General features: G+C 39.1%; 1 protein-coding gene across 2 annotated transcripts in view; it reads left to right on the top strand.

Moving 5' to 3' along the window:
* The window catches only part of raph1a (Ras association (RalGDS/AF-6) and pleckstrin homology domains 1a), a 117913-nt gene that overhangs the window by 56082 nt on the left and 37286 nt on the right, over nucleotides 1-24545 (top strand). Inside the window, exons 8-10 of one of the 2 annotated variants that reach the window (XM_057851638.1) lie at nucleotides 1548-1727; nucleotides 4426-4500; nucleotides 22463-22540. In XM_057851638.1, the coding sequence (XP_057707621.1) occupies nucleotides 1548-1727; nucleotides 4426-4500; nucleotides 22463-22540 (333 nt within the window). The remainder of the gene's footprint in view (nucleotides 1-1547; nucleotides 1728-4425; nucleotides 4501-22462; nucleotides 22541-24545) is intronic. The other variant, XM_057851639.1, reaches the window with a different exon arrangement.

Below are 24545 nucleotides of genomic sequence, written 5' to 3'. Positions count from 1 at the left end.
CCTTGTACAAAAACAGAAGGCTTTCACATTCACACTGAAAGTGCCTGTGACACAAAAAAAGCATGTTTATTTCATATTCCACGTGGTAGTTTATGCTCCTGAATGAAATGGACTGCTTGGATGTGTGTGGAAGCGATCGATATATTTATTCAGGTTTTTGAATCCCGCGCCATGAAAATGAGTGACTAGCGGCCAGAGTCTGGATTGAGGAAGAAGGCGAATTAATTTGTTTATTTTTTGCGTCACGCCATCCCAATGTGCTGCTGGCTTTTGTTGCTACACCAAAAGATCGTGTTCATCGTGAAGAATGTGAGAAACAAGTCCGACAATTTATAGACCAGTGTTTTATGTTATGTCAAATACTGGGATCATGGAAAACGTTTTAATGAAGAGGTGGCTCGCATTTTGTGGGCTACAATACTCCCTGTCCACCGAGAAGGGTCGCCGGCCGATAAAGAAGTGCCCGCCTACAGAGCGCTTTCCTCTGCTTGGTCCCGAGCAGCCCCCCGCTCTCACCTCCGGTCTTCGATTGTGTAGACTTCCAACCCCCATGGTACTTTTCGCGTGCCTGCCTACAGAGCGCTTTCCTCGGCTTGGCCCCGAGAAGCCCCCCGCTCTGACGTCGGCCACTTTGTCCACCGAGAATGCGCTATTTTCATTGTTCAGTCCCCGGCGACAAGCACTGCCTGCCTGCCGGGGCTGCAGCAGAACGCAAGCCGAAACTTGCTCGCCGCCGGGGGCTGACCGATCGCTGATGTGAGTCTGGGTAGTTTTGTGTTATTTTTCGTTTTCGAAAGGCAAGAAAGACTTGGAAGAGCCGCTAAGTCCAGGTTAGCATGTCGCCTAGCTGTCACGCCTCCTGTTGTGTTTACGCTCTTTCCCCCGTCTCCAAAGCCGGGGCAGGGAAATGACAAAAGCCGGACTACGGTGGCATAAAATACCGTTCGGAAGGTTTAGGGGGAAATTGGGGAAAATACTTAGATAAAAAGAATATCCTGTAAAAATGTTGGGAGTAGAGAGATTAAAAACAATATTTTGCTGCCCTCTGTCGCATTATCCTCGTTTTGAATCTTCCTCATTGGGCTGAATTCTAAATCAGCTGAAATCGTTACTCTGCTGACGTCATCCTCCAGCTGGGGACTCTAGAGTGCTATAATGGCAGGCGGGGCTAAACAGCAGATTAAGACTCATTTTTTGTCATCTGCACTTTGCCAAATTGTTGGATATAGTCGAATCATCTCAAAATTTGTTTTTAATTCACATAATAATGCTGTTTAAGATTTTTTTTTTATCGTGTCAGAGGCACTTTAAAGGCAACATGCATATTGGCCCAAAACCGATAATGAAAAACTGATTATATTATATTTTAAAATGGTTTTATCGGCTGGTGTTATCGGCTATCAGATTCTAGTTGGAATTACATTACTTTTATTTTTTCTTTTTTTTGAAAACATTTATAAAAAAGCATGAAAAATTGATATTGTATCTGTCTAATATTGAAAATGTCATAAGGGTCCAAGTAATGATGCTGAGGAAATCCCTTGTAGGTGCGATCTGTTATCCACTCATCACGCTCCTCAATCACATCAGCCTCAGGAACATCTGTCAACTCTGCTTCCTCGATGGACTCTCTCGACAACGTTCCCCATGACGGCAGCTCTGACAACCATTCTGCCTTACCCCCACACACAGCCAACGGCGGTGGCCAGAGTCAAAATAGCACGGAGGTAAACAGCCGCATTACTAACCAAATTTGACCTAAAATTCTAAGTCGTTGAGCCAGTTTTTTCACATATTGTCTGCTGACGATTAAACTGAGGCTGTGATCATTTTTAAAGAGGTTATATTTGATGTCTCTGCAAAATTCATACACATAGTTTAGAGTCTAGTATCCAGCAGTACTTGTTTTTATGGAATTGAATCAATCAATCTGCATTGAAATTTGTATTTAAGTGTAAAAACTTCAGCAATGAATCATTTGACTGCTCACTGGAATGTTGGGACATAGGAAAATATAACTAAAGTATGTCATCAGTCAGTCACTACCATTAAAACACTGAAATGTTTCTGAGAATTCTTGACAGGATGCTTACGCTCCATTAAATGTATGGTTTAGCTGTTAAAAGTTTAAGCTCTGCACTATATGTAGCGTAACCTTGGTGTAGAAAACAAGCGCACACACACACTCTCCTAATCGTATGTGGTTGACCTAAATATTAGTAGACTATGCTAATGCTCTCGATAAAATGAATTCTAGAGATGGAAGCGCACAAGATTTAGAAAGATGAGGCCGATCAAAAATAGAAAATGTGTCATTGTATTATGTATACCAGAGGTTACTAACTGGCGGACTGCGGTTCAGGTCCAGACCAAATATTAATATTTGCGGTTGTTAGTCTGCACCACGACCATCCTCACACCACAATCGAACCTACATTATAGGTGTAATATAACTTAATGAATTTGAATTGAGATTTGATTGTTTCACATCAAAGTAGTGCCACTGTTTGAAATTGTACAGTATGTACAGTCATGTGAAAAAATTAGGAAACCCCATTAAATATTCAGTTCTTTATTAAGAAATGTTCACATATCAATGTCTGATCTTGTTTTTCTTTATCTCTGGAAAAGAAGGGGATTTAATTGCAGGTAAACAACAAAAATGAACATTGTTTCACTCATTAAAGCAAATATATCAACAAAAATGCATATTCTAACTGAGGAAAAAGGACACCCACCTTCGGTGAGACGCTTTTTGTAGCCATCTACCAGTCTTTGACGACTGTCTGAAGAAAGTTTGCTCCACTCCTCAACGCAGAATACTTTCAGCTGTGAGATCTTTGAGGCGTTTCTTGCATGTACAGCCTGTTTCAAGTCACCCCACAGCATCTCAATGGGATTAAAATCTGGGGTTTGACTCGGCCATTCCAGGACTCTCCATTTCTTACTTTTCAGCCAGTCCTTGGTGGATTTACTGCTATGTTTTGGGTCATTGCCATGTCGCAGGGTCCAGTTTCAGTTTTAATTTTTTCACAGATGATCTCACATGTTCCTTAAGCACCCTCTGATACACGATTGAATTCATGGTAGATTCTATGATGGTGAGCTGGCCAGGTCCTGCTCTAGCAAAGCATCCCCAAACCATGACACTTCCACCTCCATGCTTCACTGTTGGTATGAGGTTATTTTCCTGCAACGCTGTATTGGGTTTACGCCAAACATGTCCTCTGTTCTGGTGTCCAAATAATTCAATTTTAGATTCATCTGTCCAGAGAACATTAATCCAGAAGTCCTGGTCTTTGTCTACATTCACTCTGGCAAACTTCAGTCTTGCCTTCATGTTCTTCCTGGAGAGCAAAGGTTTCCTTCTTGCACACCTTCCATGAAGGTTAAACTTCTGAAGTCTCTTTCTGATTATAGAGGCATGTACTTTCACATTAACAGTGGCAAGAACCTGCTGTAGGTCCTGTGATGACATTTTAGGGTTTTTGGAGACTTTTTTAGCATGTTGCGGTCTGCTGTCAGGGTGAACTTGCTTGGACGGCCAGAACTGGGCATGTTGGCAGTTGTTTTGAATGTCCTCCACTTGCAGACTATTTTCCGGACAGTGGAATGGCTGATTTTATATTCTTTTAAGATCTTTTGAAATCCCTTACCAGACTCCTAAGCATTTACAATCTTCTTTCTGAAGGCCTCAGACAGCTCCTTTGATCTCACCATGGAATTTTCTCTCACTTCAACAGTCAGGGGCAACCAAACTAAATGTGAGGTTTAAAAAAGGCAAGCCTCCTTCAAAACACTGGGTAATGATGTTCGAATCATGTGCACCTGATGTGATACACCTGTGTGTGATTTTAGCCATTTTAAGTGGGATTGAATGTGGGGGTGTCCTAATTTTTTTTGTCAACAGAAATTGCATGTTTCTAGTTCAAAATGCCATTTTACAGAAAGTTTCTTTTATTTTTTATTTTTATTTTTTTTTAAATCATTTTTTTCACTTTTAATTGTTTAGTTCTATTACTTGAATCTCTCAAGATTGTTAAAATTTATAATAAATATCCATATGACCAAATATGTTGGAAAACACACAGGCTTCCATAGGGTATTTTTTTCACGACTGTATCTTGGCCCGCTCCCATTAGCTTTCTCGTCGTGAAAGTTTAATTGATAAAATATGTACAGTATGTTGTTTCCTGCAGCTTTTCATTATTATAAGAGTAGTTGTTAGATGTAAGGGTCATAGACTTCATAATGATAGGGTTTAGGCTATATTATCAAATCTATGTAAGGGTGTAGGTGCAGTATTCCCCCCTCACAGATTTGCTTTCCTCACCGTCTGCTTCTTCACCACACAGCTACCTGCTAAAGTCAAATGCCACATTCATTCACCGACTATTTCTTGTCTGTGTATGTCTCTCCTTCAAGCACTCCTATCTGGACAGGGAAACCTCTCTGATTCTGAGAAACATAGCAGGGAAGCCTTCACACCTGCTGACCAAGGTGACCACCACCTTTCATTCTTCAATGCATGCTCACGCCTCCTTTATTTTGCTTTTCTTGCCTTCCTTTAAATTGTTTTGTTTCACGCTCAGTTTCAGTAGCAATGTTGCTTCCTGGTAGGCCATAGACTTTACTATCAGTTGACGGGACACGGGGCTTAGGGCTGATCCGTAGGGGGCCTATTTTCAAAAACTTCAAATATTTTCAAAACCAAAGCCGACCTAAAACCAAAACAGGCACCTCCTTTAGGCATATATGAGTCTCCTTAAGCATATATGGGTCTCCATGAGCAGCGACAGAGCTTTTTAAGTGGAAAATTCTTGCAAATAAATGCTTAAATCGCAGAATTTCTATAGATATGAACGTAAAACAGTCTAGGTTCTTGGTTAAAAGCAAAAAAATGGGCAGTTATCATTCATTTTACGCAATTACTTCAAGCCAAAGTTACGGTATTGTTTAATCCAACATGGCCGCCGTCACGAAACGAAGAGTTTTTTAAGTTGAAAATTCTTGCAAATAAATGCTTAAATCACTGAATTTCTATAGATATGAACGTAAAACAGTCTAGAATCTTGGTTAAAAGCAAAAAAAGTGCAGTTATCATTCATTTTAAGTAAATATTTTAAGCTAGGCTAATTTTTTCCATTCATTTCATTGTATTCACAACGTTTCAAAGTGAAAGCCTGGTGTGAAAACTATAATTACCTTGAATCCTTGACAAAATCACTCTTGAGACACTCCTGCCTGCTTGCATGCAGTAAAACCTTCGTCCTATTTCCACCTAAATCCGGCGTTAGAACGCAGCATGTGTTTGAGTTTATCACAGTGAATAGTGAAAGCCACCTCAATGCTCTATGGGTCGACCCCCTACGGGAAGGCGTGGCATAAAGTCTGTGGGAGTTGTCTTGTCAACTGATGGTGAGGTCTATGGGTATGCTTTTTTCTTACTCTCTTTGTGGGTGGGTATCTTCAGAATTATTCACTAGACACAAGAAATAAAGCTTTTGGCAGTGTGAACAACACAGCACTGGCTGCATTCTGCACAAATTGGCAGATATTTCCTTTAGTTCAGGCTTAAACGTTTTGATGAATTATAACTACATTTCTTTATATGATTGAATTGTAACAAAGTAAGTCTTCCGCTGCTGTAGATTAACTGTTTATTAAGTAGGTGTCAGGAAATAAAACACCCACAGTATTCCAAATGACAGTCACAAGGAGAAAAATCTCCCACCATATCGGGGATTAAACCATTTGCAGTCAGAAACCACTCGAGTCTCAAGGTTTAACGTGCACATGGCAGATGCGAAGCTAGTCCTCGCAAAAGTCTTCCCACCTGTCAAAGCCGTGCGCAGCCGTTTTATTTTATAAAGTCACATGGTCAGAAAATTGGGTATGTGGTGCGCGATAATTGGTTAGTTCAGAGTGAGTCAGCTCTAACTGCTTCTCCTTTTGTGGTGTTGTTTCTCAAAACTGGATGCTTACTGTGAAACAGAAGTGAAACTTATTACAGCTCAACTTGGGAACTTTCCACAGAAAAACATCGTAAGTTACGACCTTGGGAACTTAGCTATAACTGGTACGAAAAGGAGTGAAGATCAGATAAGAGTCCACAGAAACTAGAGTCTCACATGCAAGAATATAGTTTCACAGAGGTTAATAATTGTGTTTTATAAGCATTAATAAAATATATTCTTTCACAGTAGGGACGTCCCGATCCGATCATGTGATCGGAAATCGGGCCAATCGCACCATTTTTCAGAGGTTTGGAATGGTGTGAAAAGGATCCTGTTTTCAATTGAAAAAATTTTAGTTTTTCTGCTTTGTGCTCGTACAGCCTCTCACTCTCCCTCCTGCTGCTTTCTTTGTCACCGGTGCAGCTGGTGTTTGCTACTCAAAGTTAACGATGATTGACAGGTTTGTAGCTTTGATCTGGCGAGTGAAGACTGTAGTTCTACAATCAAAGATACAGATGTGTCAATCATCGTTTAGCTTGTCACACACTAGCGGTAGTGTGCTTTGGCAACTCAGTGTGTAAGCGAGAGACTGTTCTCAGAAGCGTGAGCGTCAAAGCGTGAGTTAATTTCAGTGGACTCTCTCGATGAAGCATTTTTCACGTTATTCTTGTTTAAAAATCATTCACATTATGAAGGCGTCACAGTGGGACAGTAACTTGTTTAAAACCTATCTAAAAAAAAAAAAAACTTTTTTCAGTATCGGATTTGGACTCGGTATCGGCAGATTTTCAAAATCAGGTGACTCAGTCTCGGGTGCAAAAATATGCTATCGGGACATCCCTTTTATTAATGCCTTGTTAACATGTTGGATGCCAGTAGCAGCGTTCATGTGGTACGGCACAAAGTTGGGGAGAGTAGCCAAAAATTTTACTCAAGTAAGAGTAGTATTTCCTCTAAATAATATTACTCAAGTATAAGTAAAAGTGGTCTTTCAAAAATTTACTCAATTACAAGTAAAAAAGTATTCGTTGAAAAGCATACTCAAGTAATGAGTGACATTGTGAGTAACTGCGTACAATGTCTGATTTTTTAAAAAAGAAATAAAGCTGTTTTTTTCCTCAACGCAACCTTATCTGTTATTATTATACTATATGATAACCTATGACATGCCCATATTAAGCCAAAAAAACCCACCAAAATCATGGAATGCAAACGAGAAAAATGAGACATCACCCATCCAAAGAGCACGAGTGCCCTCTAGTGGAGAAAAAAACATTGTTACTTCTGACCGGTGTCATGGAGTCTTTGGTTCTTGTTGCATCGTCTCATTGGCAGCCACTGTCGGCATTTCTGGCAAAAGTAAAGTCAATATGTAGAATGAATAGGAAAAAAGTAATGACTAGTGTAGCCCAAAGTAGTGGAGTAAGAGTAGTGTTTCTTCACAAATCTACTCAAGTAAATGTAAAAACTACAGTGTATCACAAAAGTGAGTACACCCCTCGCATTTCTGCAGATATTTAAGTACTTATCTTTGTACTCCTCACCTGGTCGCCGCCACACATGCTTGAGACCATCGGAGCCAAACAAATTAATTTACGTCTCATCAGACCATATGACATGGTTCCAGTAATCCAGTAAATGTGCTTTGTTGAAATGTCTTCAGCAAACTGTTTGTGGGCTTTCTAGTGCACAGTCTTCAGAAGAGGCTTCCTCCTGGGGTGACAGCCATGCACACCAATTTGATGTAGAGTACGGGGTATGGTCAGAGCACTAACAGAGTGACCACCCACCTCTTCAATCTGTGCAGCAATGCTGACAGCACTCCTGTAATGAGTCACATGACATTTTGGAGGGAAAATGACTAGCAGTACTCAATTTGGACATTTAGGGATGTACGTAGTTCCCATGCGGTGTACTCACTTTTGTTGCCAGGGGTTTAGATAGTACTGGCTGTATTTTGAGTTATTTTGAGGGGGAAATAAATGAACTCTATTATATAAGTTGCACACAGACTACTTTTTATTGTGTCAAAGTGTCATTTTGTCAGTGTTGTTCCGTGAAGATATACTTAAATATTTGCAGAAATGCGAGGGGTGTACTCACTTTTGTGATACACTGTAAAACAACTCTAAGGAGTATATTTTTCTTAAAAAGTTACTCAAGTAAATGTTACTGAGTAAATGTAACGCGTTACTACCCACCTCTGGTACTGCATAGCACTATAACTGTGCTTCCCGTGGGCCCCAAAATGACTAGGTACGGCCATTGTCGGCGCTGTGATAAGCAGATAGTAATTTGATGAACACGTAATGCGAATCACATCATCTGCGATCTGGGCTCCATTAGAGCTCATCTTTCACAGTGATCGTCTATGATATACTATGAGCTCCATCGCTCTCCTAGCTGCCGGGAAAAGCCCTAATTGAGCGTTTGCTAGTTCAGTCAGCAACAGGGTATGCTCAGATTAACTTTAATCTGGCAGGATTTAAGATGGAGACGATTTTGAGCAGCCAATTTTGCTCTCGTATCAATTCGGTAGCAAATATTTGCCACGCCATGTTTCAGTTCGGCTTTGGAAAAGCGGCTGCTCAGCAGGTCGAACACAATTTCAAACTATGAAGAACTCTTTACTTATATTTTTTATACACTGGCCTGATTGGGAATGTTGCATGCTTTATTACCTTGCCCATGACGTTTTATGAGTGGCTTCAGGCAATCCGGAAGCAGTTAACTTCGAGCCATGTGTTTGTGTGTGAGGAGAACAGGGGGTCAAGGCAGTACCAAGGTTTTTGTTGTTTTACCAAGTGTTTTTTATTCATCATCACATTATTGAAGCTGAGGAATAACAGATTCTGACATTAAGATAAAACCAGGACATTTGGGAGTCAAGACCGAGTTGAGACCAAGACCTTTATAATGAGGTCTATGGAGTCTCGTGTTTACGAAACTAAGTTTTAATCCTGTGTTATACTGTCTAAAAGGGGAAGATCAGAATTTTTGATATCAGGTTTAGTCTTGGAGTTAGTAAGAGTTTAATTAGTGGGTAGAGTTGATTTCAACAAATTCCGTGTAGTTTATTAGCTATTTGTTAGTTTTAGGACTCCTGAGTGGCAAAGCTAGCACGAGTCAATTGGGCTGACTTAGCATGTCAATAAAAAACAACGTCTGCATACATGAAAATCATCAATGACCCATGCAATCAATAGTGTTGGCTATGTTTTCATGATAAGTTATTAAAACTTACCATTGCATGTCAATAATTGCAGTATGAACAGCAAAATTTGCAATCCAGCAGCTCAGCATAGGAGCAGACCGGATTGATATCACATCGTTTTTTTTTTCACTACTGATTTTTTATGTCGTAGCCAGCAGCAAGTAACCAGTTTATATTGTTCTTTGTCCTTCATAGGAAATTTGTGGAAACTTTCCTTTGCCCATTTCTTCTGTTTGTTTCCACAGCCTCTAAATGCACATTGCACCATGTTGCCGGCCATCAGTTAACTCAGCAAACTGATGCTGCACTCGAGTAAAGTGGGAAGTCAGATTCTCCGACCTCTGATCTGGAAAAATATCATTGGAACGCCTCCACTATTTGATCACTTAAGAGAAGGCAGGTTTACTGGAAGTCAAAATGTCTTTTGATGGTCAATATAAAAAACAACTTGCCGCGATCAGCCATCTTTGCTGTTTACATTCACTTGGAACACTTTTGAGATCGCAACTAGTACCCTCTGAGCGCGGGATAAGCCCGACTTCCGACCTTCCTTGAATGCAGCGCGAGCGAGAGTGGCCGTAGCACTCGTCTACATTGTGGTCATATTATGCATCTAAAAAAATATATATTCTGCAGAATGCAATTAATTACGACAGTTTAGTGTGACATTGTTTTGGCAGCATTGGTGTTTTGGAACAATGTTCTGCATTTTGTATTTCTTTGACTATTTTGGATCTGTTCGTAGATCTCTGTCTTTTTTTTTTTTTGAATTATTTTTATCTTACCTAGTGGAGTAGATGCCGCATCTGTTTTGACTTAATATTCTAGCCAGGAACATTTATAATATGTAGAAAATGAGCATTTTTGTTTGTTTGTTTGTTTGTTTGTTTCACATCATTTTTTAAGGGTTAAGGTTTTTAGTGGAGCAAACTGAAACTCCGCTCACCATTTTGGCAGTGCTCTCAGGCGTTTCATGGACAACATCTTTAATCCTGGGTTCTAACTCCGTAGTTGTTGTCGCTTTTGAAAGCTTAGGTTTGAAAAAATTACATATATCCATCTTGCCTCTTCTGTCCTCAGGTGTTTTATGGGGCTAAGCAAAGCAAATGACCGTCTCTAAGGTGCTAGTCACATGATCTGTTTGAGAAATAATTTTGACCATTATAATTTTTTTTTTGTTTATTTTATTAATTTTTGTTGTTTGTTTAATTGCTTTAAAACTTTTATAGACAACATTTTACCGGCAAAGTCTTAATTTTAAATTCATATATTGGAAAGTCAATTATATGCAATGACATTTTAAGCCACCAGGGAGGGCTATGCCCCCCCACACCCCGGCCCCGCTTAATCTCCGCGTATGAACTGCACGGAATTTGTTAAAATCCACCAACTACCGTATTTTTCAGACTATAAGTCACACCTGAGTACAAATCGCACCAGCCATAAAATGCCCAGCGAAGAGGAAAAAAAACATATATAAGTCGCAGCGGAGTATAAGTCGCACTTTTGGGGGAAATTTACTTGATAAAATCCAACACATAGAACAGATATGTCATCTTGAAAAACAATTTAAAATAAAAATACAATAGAGAACAAACATGCTGAGTAAGTGTACAGTATGATAATGTTACATGATGCATGAACAACGAAATGCGAAAGTGGCAGGTATGTTAACGTAACTTAGTTATTAAGAGTTATTCAGATAACTATAGCATAATGAACATGCTAAAAAGTTTACCAAACCATCAGTCACTCCAAAACACCAAAATAACATGTGAGATGATATAATGATATGTTAATAATTTCACACATAAGTCTCTCCAAAGTATAAGTTGGATCCCCAGCCAAACTGTGGGAAAAAAAACAAAACAAACTGCGACTTAAAATAAAAAAAAAAATTAAACTCCCACTAACTCAAGATTAAGGCTAATGTCAAAAATTTTTAACTTCCGCTTTAAGTCATAACTTCATAAAAACAACATTGTGATTAGCGAAGCAAAAAAGTAATGAAAAAGAAATCAGTTTTTAAGAATGCACATGACATACAGTGGGGCAAATAAGTATTTAGTCAACCACTAATTGTGCAAGTTCTCCCACTTTAAAATATTAGAGAGGCCTGTAATTGTCAACATGGGTAAAACTCAACCATGAGAGACAGAATGTGGAAAAAAAACTGAAAATCACATTGTTTGATTTTTAAAGAATGTATTTGCAAATCATGGTGGAAAATAAGTACTTGGTCAATACCAAAAGTTCATCTCAATACTTTGTTATGTACCCTTTGTTGGCAATAACGGAGGCCAAACATTTTCTGTAACTCTTTACAAGCTTTTCACACACAGTTGCTGGTGTTTTGGCCCATTCCTCCATGCAGATCTCCTCTAGAGCAGTGATGTTTTGGGGCTATCGTTGGGCAACACGGACTTTCAACTCCCTCCACAGATTTTCTATGGGGTTGAGATCTGGAGACTGGCTAGGCCACTCCAGGACCCTGAAATGCTTCTTAAGAAGCCACTCCTTTGTTGCCCTGGCTGTGTGTTTGGGATCATTGTCATGCTGAAAGACCCAGCCACGTCTCATCTTCAATTTTCACTCAAAATCTCTCGACACATGGCCCCATTCATTCTTTCCTTTACACAGATCAGTCGTCCTGGTCCCCTTGCAGAAAAACAGCCCCAAAGCATGATGTTTCCACCCCCATGCTTCACAGTGGGTATGGTGTTCTTTGGAAGCAATTCAGTATTCTTTCTCCTCCAAACACGATAATCTGTGTTTCTTCCCAAAAATTATATTTTGGTTTCATCTGACCATAACACATTCTCCCAGTGCTCTTGTGGATCATCCAAATGCTCTCTAGCGAACCGCAGACGGGCCTGGACGTGCACTTTCTTCAGCAGGAGGACACGGCTGGCAGTGCAGGATTTCAGTCCCTGGCAGCGCATTGTGTTACTGATAGTAGCCTTTGTTACTGTGGTCCCAGCTCTGTAGGTCATTCACTAGGTCCCCCTGTGTGGTTCTGGGATTTTTGCTCACCGTTCTTGTAATCATTTTGACGCCACGGGGTGAGATTTTGCATGGAGCCCCAGATCGAGGGAGATTATCAGTGGTCTTGTATGTCTTCCATTTTCTAATAATTGCTCCCACAGTTGATTTCTTTACACCAAGCGTTTTACCTATTGCAGATTCAGTCTTCCCAGCCTGGTGCAGGTCTACAATTTTGTCTCTGGTGTCTGTCGACAGCTCTTTGGTCTTGGCCATAGTGGAGTTTGGAGTGTGACCGACTCAGTTTGTGGACAGGTGTCTTTTATACCGATAATGAGTTAAAACAGGTGCCATTAATACAGGTAACGAGTGGAGCCTCGTTAGAAGAAGTTAGACCTCTTTGACAGCCAGAAATCTTGCTTGTTTGTAGGTGACCAAATACTTATTTTTCACTCTAATTTGGATATAATTTTTTTTTTAAATCAAACAATGTGATTTTCTTTTTTTTTTTTCCACATTCTGTCTCTCATGGTTGAGGTTTACCCACGTTGACAATTACAGGCCACTATCATTTTTTTCAAATAGGAGAACTTGCACAATTGGTGGTTGACTACGGTAAATTCTTATTTGCCACACTGTATTTCAATAGAGAAAATGGGCACGGGGTTGTTGCAGCAAAGTTTATTTGGGAGTTAGCCAGTTACAGACATGGAGCTCAGTAGATCAATTCCATTGCCAGCTAACAGATCGATATAGTTCATTACAGCAAGTTGCCGATTAATTGTTTTTGTTTAGCCCAGATCAAGGTTAATATTGCTCTCAGGGGAAATGACTTGCTTCCCTTGGGTATCCTGTCACATTGTCGTCAGAGTTTTATCTTTTATCAATCTCTAGATCAATGGTTGTTGAAAATTTTACAGCAAGTACCACCTCAAGAAGTACTTGGCTGTCCGAGTACCACCATCATGGCCAAATTTAAATTTTTCGTATTTTTAAGTTGAATTCAACTGAACTGTACCTGATGAATGTTCTGTAGTGGATTAAAAAAACATTGTTCATACATTTAATTCAATATTTAGCATTCCATTAGAGTGAACCCGCGTACGAAAGGTGGTACTTGTCACATACTTTGTGAACCACTGCTCTAGATCAAGTAGATAAATGTCTCTGGCATCATTTTGACACTCAGCTGCTCTCTAACTAAGCTGCAGGCATCTTAATAGTGAAGGTTAAGGGTTGTTTTTTTTTTTTTTTTTAATCTGTTTGTGTGAGTGTGTTGGCCGAGTGCGTGAAAACCCGGATAATCCTCTTTGCAGCCGAGGGGAGTGATTGCTTGCCCCATCATAGGAAAACACGTGCATGCACACAGCAGTTGGCTGGCCTCAGGGATCTCCGTTGGGGTTTTGAGCTTTGGCTGTCAAGTCCTCTTCTGCAGTTTTTCCACAATCTGATCTTCATCTTATGGTTTACTTCACATAATCACTTTGGCCTCACTGATCCAAGTCAGTACATACTTCCTCAGCATTGATGGACTCTGTTGATTTTTTTTAGAGCCTGAGTAATTCTGAAACCAGACATCTGTCTAAGCCTAGTGGTTCCAAATTAAGTGAATGTCACCCGATTAATGTTGGACTTTTTAGTATAATTTACCTTCGAGCAGCTACTACCGCTGTCTATAAAGTAGTGCCGCAACGATTAATCGATTAACTCGAGTATTCGATTAGAAAAAAATATTCGAATTAAATTTTGTTGCCTCGAGTATTCGTTTGATTAAAGTGGCGTTGTAATGTTTTATTTTGAAAGTGTTTACATTTAGTTTATTTATGAGGGTGGATACATTGCCCTCTGGTCTGCCTCATTTCACATGGCTGAATCCAACTGCTCCCTGTTAAGACCAACATAAGCTAAGGTTTTCTTTGAGCTAATGTTTTTTAATTAGGGCTGTTAAATGATTAAATTTTTAATCAAGTTAATTACAGCTTAAAAATTAATTAATTGTAATTAATCGCAATTCAAACCATCTATAAAATGGCCATATTTTTCTGTAAATTATTGTTAGCAATGGAAAGATAAGACACAAGATGGATATATACATTCAACATACGTTACATAAGTACTGTATTTGTTTATTATAACAATAAATCAACATGATGGCATTAACATTATTAACATTCTGTTAAAGCGATCCATGGATAGAAACACTTGTAGTTCTTAAAAGATTAATGTTAGTACAAGTTATAGAAATTTTATATTAAAACCCCTCTTAATGTTTTCGTTTTAATAAAATTTGTAAAATTTTCAATCAAAACATAAACTAGTAGCCCACCATTGTTGATGTCAATAATTACACAATGCTCATGGGTGCTGAAACCCATAAAATCAGTCGCACCCAAGCGCCAGCAGAAGGCAACAAAACTCCAAAACACAAGTAAGACATTACACTGTGCTGTCATTTTAATCTGTTTGAGCGGGGCATGTGCGTTAATTGCATCAAATATTTTAACGTGATTCATTGAAAAAATTAATTACCACCCGTTAAAGCGATAATTTTGACACCCCTAGTAATAACATGAGTTGTATGCAAGGGCGTGTCTATGTTGACCCACTTCCGGGTTAAGATGGCGACGTACGGTCTAAAAATAGCATTTGTGCAGTACGCTATTGGTGTTGAAACGTCATCTCGTCTGATCAAAATATCACTTCAGTAAATTAAATTAGCCTAATTTGCCTAGCAAAAGTTCACTAGCTTAAATGCTACGAATGCTAACGTATTTACAATTTTCATAGCAAATCGCTCCACAAACTGTAGCTCTAAACTTAACTACAAATGCATACATAAACATATATGAGCTGAAAAAACTTACAGCCCTATGCGGGCCCAAATGAGAGGGCAGGTGTTCTATATCCATGTCAGGCGAGTCTCCTACTCAGTCATAGAAGCCAAGGCGGCAGTCCAGCCACACCTAACATTGCCACCAGAGGGCAGTGTGTCCCCCATCATTAAACAAAATAAAATACTTTTGGACTTATTGGGTAGTTATATTTAAAGGGTTCATTCCGACTTAAGTGAAAATTCGGGCTAAGTCGCCAGCGTAGGAACAGAACTCGTTTGTAACCTGGGGACTACCTGTGTATCAATCTTCTAAATATTTGTGGTATTGTTGTCATATTTATTATATTTCTAAAATCATCCCACTGGCCGTGGCACAGTCGGCAGGTGCAGGTGGCCTGGGCATCGGATTACTCAATGACATGAGAGTTTGCAAACCAGTTTTTCCTTTCATCACGAGCTGCGCTAGAAATCAAACTGTAGTTAAAGTGAATGGAAAGAAGCCTGCTGATAGGCACGAAAGCGACACCGCCGTTCAAACCCGTTAGATTATCTGCTGTTTTATCCATGCACTGCTTATCATATACATATAGCACACTGTTTCTATGTCAGTGTTACGCTGCCTCAGCATTACTGCAGTCGACGCACACACTTTTCTCTACAAATGCTGGCCCACTTGTGCTGCATTTATGCAAATCGCCCCTCAGCTGCTGTGTTAACTCGTCCAGGGAAGCTCCAAAGGGACATTGAATCATGTAACTTCAAAGCAGTAAATTCACTCTAATTTTAGTGAATCTCTGATATAGGTCAAGTGCAGATCTAAAAAATGAGGAAATGGAAAGGCAGCAATAATGACAGGAATAGATGGTAAGAGCTCAATCAAATGAATTCATTCTTCTGGAATAGGAATTCTTCCATCCATTGTGTGTACAATACAAGTACCTTGCAGCAGTTTTTAACATCTCAAACAGAATTCATGATGTCATCCACATTATAATTGTTGGGTTATTTTTAGTAGGCATGTGACATAATCCCTAGTCATTGTTTTCAGCAAACAGCTCGTGTGTTGTATAATAGTTTTTGTTAAATTCCCTGTAGTATTTTGAGTGGTTCCAATAAATCTCTTTGTTATGTGTGACAAAAAGTGTTCCCAGTAGCCTATTACAAAAGTAAATGTTAATTCAACTAGACAGTGCTAAATTTAGCATTTTACCTTGGAAATTGAGAAAGGGAAGTCTAGTCTGCTGCCCCTGCAACCTACCCTCAGATAAGGGAAGGAATCATAAGCGCATTTTAAGGGGGGGGCCAGCCACGCCCCCCCCGGTGGCCGAAAAGTGTCATTACATGTAATTGACTTTCCTAGATATATACAGTATAAAAGTTGTAAAGCAATAAAACTGCAACAAAAATGAATGAAATGAACAAACATATTTTTATAATGGCTCAAAATTATTTTTCGAACAGATCATGTCACTAGGGGGAGGGCAATTTTATTTTTCAAATTATTTTTTATTATTAAAGCTACTTTTTGGGGCGGATTGAATAATTTAGACACAAATGTCCTACCCATAATATGGCCCAAACACAAAAAGGATTGCTTCAATCAAAGAAAACTTTTTCAATGAAAAATTAAGTGTTCAAATGCAAATTTTTCAATCTCAAATATTATTTCGCATTTAAAAACTTTTTCGATGATTAAGATTTGTCTTTTTTTAAAGGGATTTTTCTTTTTGAAAATATATTTTTTCTGAAGCAACTTATTTTTTGATTGAATAATAATAATAATAATAAAGACAAAAATGTCCTAGCCAAAAGATGGCCCAATCACAAATCTACATTACTTCAATCAAAAAAGGTGCTTCAATCAAAAAAACAAAACAAACAAAAAAAAATTTTTAGGAAAATCAATTAAAGAACAATAGCTTTCACATAAATTTTTTTGAGTCTGAGTTTCAAATTTATTTTTGCATTCAAATCCTTTTTTTTTTTTTTTTAATTGAAGCGACTTTTTTGGGTTGACAACATATTTTGATTGAAGCAACTTTTTTTTTTTTTGTTTTATTTAATAAAGACACAAATCTACCTCTATATGGCTCCGCCCAGGTGATACAATTTTTGACTTGGGTAACTACATTGGCATGACACCGGCGGGCGTACCATATTAAATGGATGCAATCTTGGCGAAAAGTATTGCCTAAGCAGCCCGATTTAGAATTCCCCTCAAGAATGATGGGAAACAAAAACCGTTCATTGTCAACTTATATATTCTTGTAAGTTAATTTTATTGCCGACACTGCGTTTCGGGGTCGTTAGCATGTTGTGCCCCCCTCCCGCCCCAAAGGTCAAACTCCGCCTATGGAAGGAATGAATAGATGTACCTTGAAAATAGTCATCATTCGGTCATTTTCCATACTGCTTATCCTCATGAGACTTGCGGGATTGCCGGCGCCTCTCCCAGCTGACCATGGACAGGAGGCGATTATTAAGATTTGTCACATTTTAGCAGTGCATACCTAAAGTAAATGCGAATGGTCGATGCCAGCCCACCCTATCCAAATGGATTGATTGTCTACCACCAACAATGGCAATGAAACATGAGCATTCACAGCCAGTTCACCCAGTTGAAATAACTGAACATCTACCATGGTCAACGGCAATCAATTAAGGTAGCAGTTAAAAACAATTGAGAACCACAGACGAAAACGGGGGGTCGCTTTGTGGTCGCTACATCAGTAAACCAGCGAGCACTTTTGTCTCATAAAAAGTGGCAAACCAAATTGTGCAGTACAAAAACCCCTACCCAATTGCAAAGGAGTTGATACTGCCTGCAGCAGTCAAAATGGTGTTTGTCATGCTTGACAAAGCAAGTGCTGCAAAAATGAAAACCATCCCACTGTCCAATGACATGATAGCAAGACGCATAGATGACATCTCGAACGATCTAGTCTAAGAGAGCGGCGCGCAATTGTTGTGTGCAGCTAACAAGGCAGGATGAGTCTGAGGAGAACTTTTCTACATGTCAGCACATGATCAAACATGTAATGTTTACTTTGTAATCGCTGTATTCGCGGCCATTTTTAACACAAAGTTGCAATTTCTAATGGGGTGGAAAATTTGACAGACCACCGGGCACACGAAGAGGGCAATAAGCCGAGTATAGCGCTCTCCCAGCAGTGGGGTGTGTGACAAGCCGCCGGTCGTCGGCCGAGTGGCATTCTCGGTGGATAGGGAGCATGTCAGCCACAAAATGTAAGCCACCTCCGTTTTAAAACGTTTGCCATGATCCCAGTATTTGACATAATACAAAACACGATGTTTACTCACTTCCTCGTAAGTCCAATGGTCCCACAGTTGTCGCACACTTGTTTTGACCGATCTCAGGGTGAACTGCAACTTTCTGAAACCAAAAAAGGCTCACACGCCTCTCTGGTGCAGCTACAAAAGCCCGCAGCCGTTTGGCTGGCACGATGCGAAAAATAAACGTATTCATCCGCAAAATCAGCTGAATCCGCAGTCCATCTGCATGCTATAATGCAATGCTATATTTTGAGATGCTGACCCACGTGACGTCACATTCGCATTCGTCCTAAAAACGAGACTGAAGCCGGAAGTCACTCATTTTCATGGTGCGACATCATAGGCGGAGTTTGACTTTTGGGGTAGGGGGGGCACAACATATTGATGACACCAAAACACAGTGTGAGCAATAAAATTAACTTACAAGAATATTTAAAATAATAAGTTGGCAATGAGCGTTTTTGGTTTCCCATCATTCTTATGGGGAATTCTAAATCAGGCTGCTTAGGCAATACTTTTCGCCAAGATCGTCATCCATTGAATTTGGTACGCCCGCCGGTGTCATGCCAATGTAGTTACCCCAGTCAAAAATTGTATCCCCTGGGCGGCGCCATATGGAGGCCATTTGTGTCTTTATTATTTATTCAAAAAAAGTTGCTTCAATCAACATATTTTCAACCTAGAAAAAGTTTCAATCAAAAAAAATGTGTCTGAATGCAAAATTAAATTTGCAACTCAAAAAACTAAAAAAAAAAAAAATGCAGGTGAAAGCTATTTTTCTTTGATTATTTTATATATATATATATATATATATTTTTTTTTTTATTGAAGCAACGTTTTGATGGAAGTAATGTTGATTTGTGTTTGGGCCACATTTTGGCTAAAGCATTTTTCTCTTTATTGTTCAATCAAAAAAAGTTGCTTAAAAAAATATAGATTTTCAAAAAGAAAATCACTTTAATCAAAAAACGAAAAATTTCAATCATAGAAAAAAATTTTGAATGCGAAAAAATATTTGAGATTGAAAAATTTGCATTTGAACACTTAATTTTTCATTGAAAAAGTTTTCTTTGATTGAAGCTATCCTTTTTGTGTTCGGGCCATATTATCATTTGGACATTTGTGTCTAAATCATTCAATCACCCAAAAAGTTGCTTCAATCAAAAAAAAAAAAAAATGTATATTTTCAATCAAAGAAAAAAATCATTTAAATTGTTTTTCCTCTTACATATATATATATATATATATATATATATATATATTAGGGCTGGGCGATATGGCCTTAAACATGTATCACGATAAATTGAGCAGATTTATCTCGATAACGATAAATGACGATAAATTCGCCCAAGCGGACTGTTATATAATTTGAAAATCTGAATCAATGCATGAAATACAGATTAAGTATTTCTTGTTGATTTATTTACCAGCATTCAATTTGATATACTGTATTTAACAATTGTACATGCAGTCTAAACATTAAATTTATAAAAATTAGGGCTGTCAAAATTATCGCGTTAACTGGCGTTAATTAATTTTTTTAATTAATCACGTTAAAATATTTGACGCAATTAACGCACTTGCCCAGCTCAGACATATTTAAATGTCACTAGAGTGAAAGGCCCACCTGTTAATTGTGTTTTGCGGAGTTTTGCTGCCCTCTGCTGGCGTTTGGGTGCGACTGCTTTTATAGTGTAAGTAATTATTGCCATCAACAATGGCGGGCTACTAGTTTATTTTTTGATTGAAAATTTAACAAATTTTATTAAAACGAAAACATTAAGAGGGGTTTTAATATAAAATTTCTATAACTGATTTAGAACTGATTTATTGTTATAATAAACAAATACAGTCCTTATGTACCGCATGTTGAAAATATATATCTATCTTGCGTCTTATCTTTCCATTCCAACAATAATTTAGAGAAAAATATGGCATATTATATAGATGGTTTGAATTGCGATTAATTACGATTAATTAATTTTTAAGCTGTAATTAACTCGATTAAAAATTTTAATCGTTTGACAGCCCTAATAAAAATGTATTGTAAGCAATAAGAATTCAAGTATGAACATTTATAACAGCGTGTATGACTTGAACAATGTACATTGTCAAAATCAATATGCCTGTGCAAACATGTAATTGTAACACAAATGACTTGCAGCTTGAACAGTACACTTCAAAAAGACAACTTATTGTTAATGGCTGCTGTGATATAATTATTAAATACAAGTGTTTACTTTATGGTTTAAGGGTCCCCCCCCCCAGTGCATTTTTTCATAAATGCACGCACAATAAAAATAGCTGGGGCCATTTCTCGGTCATTATAAGTTTCGCCGTTGGATTGTACTTTATGCAGAATTCTTTACCATCACAAAAGCTATCAGAGGAATCACACACACAGACAGATACAAAATAACGCCACATAGTAATTGCTAGATGCAGTCCGTGCCCAATCCACTCATTAAGTTCAGCCGTTTCGATAAGGTTAGAGCCTCTATCCGACTCCATAACGTTCATTTGTAGCGTTAGCCGCTAGCTAGCGTTAGCCTGGGTACCAGTAGAAAGCACTGAAAGCACCATCTCCGGAAATCGTGAGAACAAAGGAGGACAGCGGGTGAAAGCCCATCTGGATGCCACCAAGAGTCTACTAAATGTCGGTTGAAAGTTTGGTGAACCTCCCTTAAGCCACACTCCATCACGTTTTGCTTGTAGCGTTAGCTGCTAGCGTTAGCTTACCGGGCTTTTGTTTGATTGGCTTCCTGATGATCACGTGACTCCCTACGTAAGCACATTCACTGCTTTCTTAAAGGGGAATGAACATAGACGAACAACACAGAATCAAAGCGGGATGAAAAGACTATTTTCTTGTTTTATTAATTTACCGAATTTACCGACATGGTCAAAATTATGTCGGTCATCGTTAAGAAATCGGTGACGGTAAATTTTCGGTTTACCGCCCTGCTCTAATATATATATATATATATATATATATATATATATATATATTTTTAGTTTATGCAAAGCAAATGACTGTCTCCGGTGCTTGAAAAATAATTTTGACCCATTATAAAAAAAAAAATTTGTTCATTTTATTCATTTTTGTCTAGGTTTTATTGCTTTACAACTTTTATATATAAATAGGAAAGTTAATTACATGCAATGACACTTTTCGGCCACCGGGGGGGCTGGTCCCCCCTTAAAATCCGCGTATGTGCGGCATTCAAAAATTGAATATATAAAACGATCGCTTTCACACACATCCAAGCGGTCCATTTCATTCAGGAGCATAAAACACCGCACAAAATATGAAATAAACATGCTTTTGGGTGTCATACGCACTTAAAGCCTAATGTCAAAAATTCTGAACTTCCCCTTTAAACCCCAATTCACCATACCGAGTGACGCCTCTGGATTTAGGTGAAGTAGAGAAGGAAATTGTTCACGATTTTTACTGGCTTTCAGTGGTAGCAGAGAATCGTATGACAGCGTGACTGTACTGTTGTACCGTTGCCCCCCTCCCCCACCTACTGATCGGGCATTTGCCCCTGCACTCTCGCTCGCTCACGTTGCTCCCAGTCGGGATGAGAGATGTGGCTGGATACGGTGGCGGATTTTTTCTCCCTCCTTCATCTGTCTGCATCCAGCCAGGCTTCGTTCGACCTCCTTTCACGCTTTATTAGCTCGGGCGACCCGCAACAGCAGCATACGTTGGCTTCTTCCTCTGTCGTATTTTTCTTCCAAGTTTTCTTTCTGTCATCCGCTTTTTAAGTGGACGGATTTAGTTTTTTGCCTGGTTGTTGTTAAAATGACGTCACTTTCTTTTAATCGTCATGTATCCCAACTTTCGTCGCTGATCACCTTTATGATATTAGCGGTGAGATTGCCTTGACAACGATTAAATACCTTTTATCTCGCCCACTTATTGTGGCGTGTGGGCTTCACGTTTGTGCTGGACGAAACTCTTGGATTGATATGTCGCGACGCAACTTTCAAACACTTTGGGAGAACCGCTTCATTATTTTGGAAGCCTTTTTTTATGTTCACCAGCAGACAGACACAGTGTCGTTGACTGAAGAATGAATGATAATACAATGAATGCCTGCTGGAAGAGTCAGGTAAATTTGTAGGTGTGTTATGTGTTTACTCACTGTGACTGGCAATGTATGTGTGTGCCTGCAGGAGGAGCAATCTGCAAAATTGAAGGCGGATAATATTCGAGTCGCCCTGGAGAAGATCAAGGAGGCCCAGGTGAAAAAGGTAAGGTTGGGTTTTGCACCTGCTGGACATTAGGATCATCTGCAATTATTCATGCAAAATATTCATGCAATCTATTGTTCCAAATGTTCAGAGCTTTTATGCACACTATTAGAGTACCCAAATAACTTTTTAGGTTCAAATTGACAGAATCAAACTGCCATGCAAAGTGCTGCAATGTACATTGGGAGCATGGAATGGTATCGGTTCTGATGACAAAATTGAGCAAATACAGTGATATGAAAAATTATCTGAAACTTTTGGAATTTCTCACATTTCTGCATAAAATTTCCATAAATGTAATCTGATCTTTGTCAAAATCACACAGATGAAAAAACAGTGTCCGCTTTAACTAAAACCACCAGGTTTTCGTATTTTAATGAGGATAGCATGAAATTAAGGGTGTAACGGTACATGTATTTGTATAAACCCTACTCACATGACGTCACAACCACGCCCCCGCGCCATATTGTCCGTCAACTCGTCGTGTTGACGCATTACCGCTACATAAATTCCTCCTATTATGGCGTGTTTTTCTGCTCGTTAACATTAATAATCAAAATGGTGAAGGCATGTGTGGCGGTCGGTTGCAATAACAGAGAAGATAGACGGAGAGACTTGAAGTTCTACCGTATTCCGAGAGACCCGGAGAGGAGAGCGAGATGAACTGCTGCAATTCAACGAGAAAACTGGGCTCCAGACGATTACCACAGATTATGTAGTAGTCATTTTATATCTGGTAAGATGCATTTAATATATATTTAGAGGGTTTTGGGCTGACAACCACAATTAAGATCATTGCTAGGCTAACCGCCGACAACATACACTCAGACGTTGTGATTGAACTACCTGAAAATGTATAATTATAAGGGGATAATAAGACAGTTGTCATACAATTAATTTACAATTTCACTATTGAGGTCAAAAGCCAAAAAATAAATTCAACTAGGGACAATCTGGAGTAGTGCTATTGCACTTCATATTTATTACATATTATATATGTATGTAGTGAGAGTGCTATCGCTAAACAATATAAACATTAAAAGCCCTAGCTCCATTGACAAATGACATGAAATACATTAGACTTGACAGTGGATGTTAGCAAGAACAAAAGATTTTGAATTGAAAATTTCGTAACTCACCTTCCCGAGCACAAGATAGATTCCTGCCGAATTTTTGTGGACGAGGACCTGTTTCACCCAACCAGCAACAAAGTATTTATAAGCCCCAAAGCTCTTAAAGTTTTTCAAACTTTCGTGAGAATAGGCTGATTTTGTGTGGACAAGATAGTTGTAGATATCAGGGTAGCAGATGTCAGGGTGAGACGGCGAAGACAGCGGGTCGAAAAACCGATTTAGGCATCAAATATGGATCTGGCGAATGGATAAACTGAAGCTTTTCCACATAACGCCTTTTATGCAACGCATCCAATGAGTTAACAGCGTCAGATAACACCGGGGCTTCCATGAATTGCTCTATAAATTGCACGACTAATTGAAACCATTGAGAATAGGGCTTAAAAATGACGGACAATATGGCGGCCGGATACAGCGACACGTCATTTTGTGACGTAGGTGAGTAGGGTCTATTGAACCATTTCGGTACGTGGTGCTCTGTTCGGAACGGAGGCGTACCGAACGAGTTTCTGACGTAATGTTACCCTTACTTTTCGAGGCTGTGAGTCGATCGGGTTACAGTTTCTTTGTGTAGATTATATTTACTCCGTTTTCTCTACTATAATGAGGACCAACACAGTAGGACAGTATAACCCCGAGACGTCAACGCCGCGACAACGTGGCTGTACGCAGTGAAACGCGGGCGTTAAAGTCAATCAGCCAATGCACACAAGTCGCAGTACGGCCGCGTGTTAGACGCGTCCCAGAAGTGGCTCAACACGACGCACGCGAAAAGAACGGCAGAGTTTATTTTGAACCGAACCGTGACCTCAAAACCGAGGTACGTACCGAACAGAGATTTTTGTGTGTCTACATGCAATTAATTAGCCATC

This window comes from Corythoichthys intestinalis, chromosome 12 (genome assembly GCF_030265065.1).
Source record: "Corythoichthys intestinalis isolate RoL2023-P3 chromosome 12, ASM3026506v1, whole genome shotgun sequence".
Classification (NCBI taxonomy): Eukaryota; Metazoa; Chordata; class Actinopteri; order Syngnathiformes; family Syngnathidae; genus Corythoichthys; species Corythoichthys intestinalis.
The sequence above is the reverse complement of the archived record's forward strand: the minus strand, read 5'-3'. Positions and strand labels throughout refer to the sequence as shown.